The sequence below is a fragment of the Cantharellus anzutake genome (assembly GCF_015039405.1).
Source record: "Cantharellus anzutake strain C23 chromosome Unknown EI90scaffold_35, whole genome shotgun sequence".
NCBI classification, from domain to species: domain Eukaryota; kingdom Fungi; phylum Basidiomycota; class Agaricomycetes; order Cantharellales; family Hydnaceae; genus Cantharellus; species Cantharellus anzutake.
In genome coordinates, this window is record NW_024066985.1 from 403,342 (window position 1) to 409,630 (window position 6,289).

Sequence of the window (6,289 nt, forward strand, 5' to 3'; positions counted from 1 at the left end):
GTACGTGTTTAATAGATCATAAGGGCGGACCCGGGGACACGATTCGAGTAGTCGTGCATTAATGCAACTCTGTTCTATGAAATTCACATGGAGTCAGATTATGTAGTATATGGGCCAGAGTCCATGGAGCAGCACAATCGAGGATATGTAGATGAGATGCTGCTGGCCGGGAAGTTTGGCTCAATGAGGTGTGGAGAAGATGATGGTCGGTTAATTGCTGACAAAGCAGAGGACAGGACAGGGCCTGACTGGGCCATCCCTTGCATTTGCCAATGAGCCATTGCGTTCGCTGGTTTCAGGAGAGGATGATGATGATGAATCTCTCTTATTGATAGTGTGGCTTGGCGTACATGAGGGGTGTCGGCGATCCTCGGGTTCTGTGGTGTCTGTGGGTGTTTTTTGTTATTCTGGATATTTAACCTGCAGAGCTTCAGGCTGCTCAGGTGTGGGTGTTTCAGGAGCTGGATCACATGCTCATCTTCTGACACGCAATGAAATGATGCAGCAAATGCCAGCTATTCTCTGGCTTTCTGCCTCGCCGAGAATTATAGGAGTTCAGATATGATGCAGCAATCGCAGTCGAGTACCGTTCATCCGTTCGTGGTTAATTATGATGACTGGACTTGAAGTCCACTAGTTTCTCTGACCCCAAATCTGCTGCTGACAGATCAGTTGCTCTTAGGCTGGATTGGATTGGAGATACGTCCAGCGTGTGGGCAAAACTTGGTAAATAAGAATTTGTCCACCTTCCTCTAGTTTCGTTTATTTTTCAGAACAGTTAATCGCACTGTCATTCTCTGACTCACTATGGGTTGCCCGACATGGCATCAGCACTACTCGCGTATCCCTTCTCATCGTGTTTCAATGTCTTCCTTCAGTACCTCCTGCTAACTGCTTGCAATTGGATGATGTTTTCCTCGTCCTGCGATCGCAATTCATCCAAAGCATTCACTCCAGTCTTCCTCAGTGCTGTTCTGGCCACGAGTCAAATAACATCGTTTCCCAGGTACAACCCAAATTCGAAGCGCGATTCCCCCTCCTTCAGTTGGTCGGAGTTTGGGACACATCCAAATGTCTCCCCCATACACTCCCCTCCCAACCGTCCGTCTTGTTTCGTCCTTTTCTTTATGATCAGTCCAATGATGTTCGCCCTGTTGTAGTGGGTGCTGTTGGTGCACCGGTACTGTGCAGGGTTGGGTGAAGCAACACGAACACTATAGCGAACAGCCTGAATCCCACGGCTTATGGCATTGTGGGTCAGAGTGCTTTGAGTAAGTACAAGGAGAACCTAAAAGCTTCATCTCCACCCCAAAACGCTAGTTCCGTGTATCGTTGTAACCACCGAAGAGGATTCAAACGCCAGGAAGTCCCTTCATTAGGTGCTCCACGGCGGTATATAATCGGAGTTTCTCCCGTAATGCCTTCAATTCTGCATCGTTCTGTGCCAATCGAGTCTGGAAAGAAGCGATGGCGTGCCTTCTAAGCGTATCCATAATCTCCCCAACGCACTTCCATTCCTCCTCAGGATTCTGCTCAGTGGAATGGAAATGTGGCCCATCCCAGCATCCGAGCTGTTGACGGAAACTAACTTTCGGTGCCTTAATCGCCGGTGCACGTTGAGGGTCCTGAAACAAAGTGCACAAATACATTGCCACCTCAGTACGGTTCAGGACCTGGGATGGCGTAAAGTATAGAGTGGAAAGTGGATGATTCAAAGGAAAAGGAGGGTCATCGAAGGAAAATTGGATACCCGAGATGTCCATATCAATGTACAACGAAGCGCGCTCAAGACGAGGGCATATCCCTGCGATCGATCGTATGACTTCCAGCGTTAGGCCCGGAGGATGATTTCTACAGACTTGTGTCGGGATTAAATCCAAAACTTCAAGGTTGGGCATCTTAGAGCATATATACATCAAGTCGGCATTGTCAATCGTCTCAACGCCGTCAGTGCAGACCACCAAATGAGTGAGCTCAGGAGACAGAGGCAATTTCAGTACAGGGAGCCTGAAATGAGGGGTGATGAGGAGTAATCGATGCAAGCATTTGCACGTTGTGACTATTTGGATTAGCGACTGCTCTGTTGGTGGATTGTACTTATAGTCAATCAGTAGCAGTCCGAGAGAACGTACGCCATCTAAGGGATAATACCCCAGGACGATGGCTGCTAACTGAGACGGGACTGCCATCTCGATAGCGCGAAGAGATGGGAATGGAGTGTCTAATGTGGGGGGTCCGATACCATGCCAGGCCGAGGAATCGAATGCATAGTTGTTGAATCTCCCCTGGAATAATGGTGAGTGGACTGCTTTCAAGTTGGGTAATTGCGCGATGCACGTCCAGACGGTTGGAGTACAAAGAATGTGCATTTGAATGTTGTCCTTTGCTTGTTGTACACTTTGCAGACATTGGGGGTCGGCAACCAAGGTTACGACCCCCCACTAACCCTAAAACATTCACTGCGTTTAAGAGAAGATTATTCGTAGCCGAATAGTACAGAGAATATCTGTATTATTCTCTGTTATATTGCACACTTAGTGATCGCAGCACAAGCGCAGAATATTTCTGAAAACCCCACATACTTTGACAGAGGATAGCACAGTGATAGCACAGACCGGATTTAGTGGGGCAACAGCCACGTCTGGTAGTAACCGTGACTGAACACTTCTCTGAATATTACAGACTCGGAATAAGAGTCCGAAACGAACCTGACACAATTATTAATTATTCAAATATTATTATTCCCGTGCCTCCTGTTGGAGGCTAGAGTACATACAGAACAACTGAGCGATAAATACATCAAACAGCAGTACTAGGAGCCCATCCACCTCACCCTTGCTACAGCTTGATCTGTACAGACACCGTACACGTAACCAATACAAGCACATGCCGCACTTTCCTCATCTCCATTGCCGCTTCCATGGACAGGATCAGGTTATTATGGACTAAACATCGGTGAGTGTTAACAGATAAAAAGACCGTGAAAATTCCTTAGTGCACGCATCTTAGGTATCCCAAACACTGCTCCAACTCACGCAAATCATCATCAAAATATTGGAGGACATACCTACGACCAGAATTCACCTGGTAAGTCATCTCAAACCATTGAGAAATCAGCACTTACGTGATATACTCTCATGCATTCCGACCCCCGCTACACACAACATCGCGACGCAACAGTACTATTCCATGAGTCAAAGTCTTGCAAGCGCTGGTACTCACTTCCAGGATGCAGGTCTGGTTAATAGCTCTGTGCCACGCGGACCTTCACTCCCTCAGGAATTTTTCGAGGAGTTGGTCAAGGACCTTGTCCAACAGGTAGACGAAAAAGTGCAACTATGGCAGGGCGATTAGAATGAGTGTTTCAATGAGTGAAGGCAAATACTACCAGTGCTACTGCAAACACTAGCTCAGCCAAGCAACAGAAGCGCCAAGCAAAGGACAAGTGGCCAGCCAGTGGACGAGCTGTGGGCCAGCCATGGGTGCCCAGGATCCAGTGTGAAAGGTACTACATGATGTGATCAGCTGTAATGTGAAAAAGCCAGAGGCTGAACATCTTCCTTCACCTTTGCCGGAGGGCGCTTTGACACTGTGCAGAGAAAATGAGGGACTTAGGGGGAAAAAAAACCAGTGAGTGATCTGCAATGAGGCAGTGATTAAATAATTCCGCCATAAAATGTCAGCGCTTGGTACAGGATACTGCAGAAACGAGGGACAGAACAGAGAATATAGCACGCAGGTGCACAGCCCTGTTGTATTCTGGGCAAATACTTGGTTGTGATTTTGCACGTCTCATAAGTTCAACCTGCACCTGCTCAGAAGCCTGGGATTTCTCAGGGGATAGCTCAGGATAACACTGCTTCTGTATTATTCAGCATGGAAATTGTACACAGGATAATTTTGCTCTAAACGCAGTGATTCCCTCAGCACGTCCCGCAAAGATCATGTGCCGAAAGCAAAAATACTGTACTCACATGACCAACAACTGCATGGGTTGGAGCATGACAGTAAGCGAAGCTTGCCCATGGGACTGCTTATGTAAGCTAGACTGGCCACAGAGCAGCCTGTGGAAGTATAGTTTTATAACTCATCACAAATGTCTCATGCAACAAAAAGTTGAATCAAAAGTTACTTGGAATTGTAAAAGCTGATAATTGGACTGAGGAATTGTAAAAAAAATGAATTCTCATGGCTCTACAACCGTTCTCGACAACCAGAGCGTTTTACAAAAATCCAACAGTCCGAATTATAGAAAAAGACCCTCTACACATCCAGGAGAATTTCTACATGCTTAGCTGCTGTGTGACAAGCCTGAAATTGTTGGGTGATCATTTGTTTATTCGTCTGTACATCATCGCACTCAATAGCGCATTCTGGAGATGCCTGGGGCACACTCAGCTCAATTGATGCTCTTCTGACTTTGGAACAACTTCCTACCATGCTCCTTATACCCTTTTACATTGTCAGTGATTGGTATTAGTATTACGGAAAATTTGTTGCATACAAAACAATCAAAATCAACTGCCCATTTAATTCATTGGCGATGTATAGCCGTAACAACACTGAGGGCTTCATAAGGGCAAATTTCAGTGAAGCCCATCATCCATTTCTCAGGAAGGAAGCTCAGCATCGAGAACACACAGAATCTTGAGAGGAAACTATGGCCAAAGTTGAGGCAGCAAAAGCCACTGCCAGCCATGAAGCCCAGAAGGCACGAGATGAGAAGAAGAGAGTGGAGGAGAAACTAGAGTGTACTATACTCCAGTTGGGTGCTGCAGTGATTGCTGCAATGATGGGGGAAAAACTAATTGAACAGATCAACAAGCATTGTTGGCTGGCCCCTAAGGACACCTTTATTCCTAATTGAACAGCAGTCAATAAGGTACAAGTTGGGCCCCGGAAGGCACTACTCCAGGATATTGTAAAATGCTATAATGCACGATCTGTAGAGTCGCCAGGATCTGCTATCTGAGGCACCATAACTGGTCTGTTTACATGCTCATTTTATAATGCATCGATTTTTCTGATCGAGCGCTCAGTACATACTTTACATTGTATATTCACACTCTCTAGGTTTTTGTTGGGACTTGGAACACAGTTTCACGATGTCATATCCATACATACCCGATCCCGATCTGACTCCCGGACCCCCATCTTCACCACCTCTGGAGTCCTACCCTATCTCTGTCTGCTCCAATACTCACCTCAGACTGAACATCACTCCTCTTGCCACCCTCCTCCTCTTACTCCTCACGACACCTCCACCCTTCCGTCACTCTCCTACCCTACTTCCGTCCACTCCGATACTGTCAGGGCACACCCACCTGACCTGGGTCCACCTGGACCCACCCGGCCACACCACACCCGCTCCCCGCTGTCTATCCCCCTCCCTCTCCTCCCCCTTCTTTTCCCTCTTCCTTCCCCTTTCTTTATTTCATTCTTCTCATCTTCCTCTTCCTGTTTATTTCTTTCTATCTACACAGACCACCTTCCTTTGTATCGATGTACTATTGACCCGTCCGGCCCACACACCCTGGATGGCTTCCTGCTGTGCCCAGCACGCGTGCATGCAGCGGATGCTCTTGGGATCCCCCACGGGGACACCTGGATGCCTGCGGCTGCCTCCGAGGATGACATGGCACTCGTCATGTGACTCAAGCTGCATGTACATAAATGTACCTGAAGTGGGAACCGAAGAAGTAACCTTCTTCTCACATTCTCCACTTCAGTCTGAGTGGCCAGGGACCACTGTCCCGGATCAGGCCCGCCAGTACACACACCTGCCCCACACCCCACGACGGCCTCAGTGCCGGGCATTACCCCCGGGCCCTCTCGACCCCGGACGCGTCCCTGACAGATACTCACCTTTGGACCTGACACCTTTCCTCTCCTCCACTCCTCTCCCTGCTCCTCTCTTCTCTCTCCTCCCTCTGACCCTCTTCTGCCAAACCTCCAGCAAGTTACGACCCCCACCGCTGTCCCATACCCTGTACTCGGACACCACTCGTACCTTTGCTCCGAGATTCCATCATAGTTCCAACCTTGGACTTTGACTCCACCTCGGCTTAAGTCCATTGCATTGGTGACCTCATACTACATAAACGCCATTGCCAACATTCCTCGGACTTTCAACCCTGCCTCCATAACCTCTGTAAGCTCCACAACCTCTGAGCTCCATGGATCATACCCGGCACTATCACCGTTTGTAATGTATCTTTTGCGCTTTCCCCTCATCCTTATTTGGACTGCTGCTTCTTCCCATTCTAGCCAGTTAGTCATCATCCCCACT

The 6,289-nt window shown here is 48.0% G+C and overlaps 1 protein-coding gene across 1 annotated transcript; it reads right to left on the reverse strand.

Annotated features, from left to right (window-relative positions):
* Nucleotides 1-1,352: 1,352 nt before the first annotated feature.
* EI90DRAFT_3125995 (uncharacterized protein) lies at nt 1,353-2,369 on the reverse strand (the record flags this gene model as incomplete). The annotated part of the gene is made up of 1 exon (XM_039063886.1): nt 1,353-2,369. The coding sequence occupies one exon, from the start codon at nt 2,367-2,369 to the stop codon at nt 1,353-1,355; it is 1,017 nt and encodes a 338-aa protein (XP_038914339.1).
* Nucleotides 2,370-6,289: the final 3,920 nt, after the last annotated feature.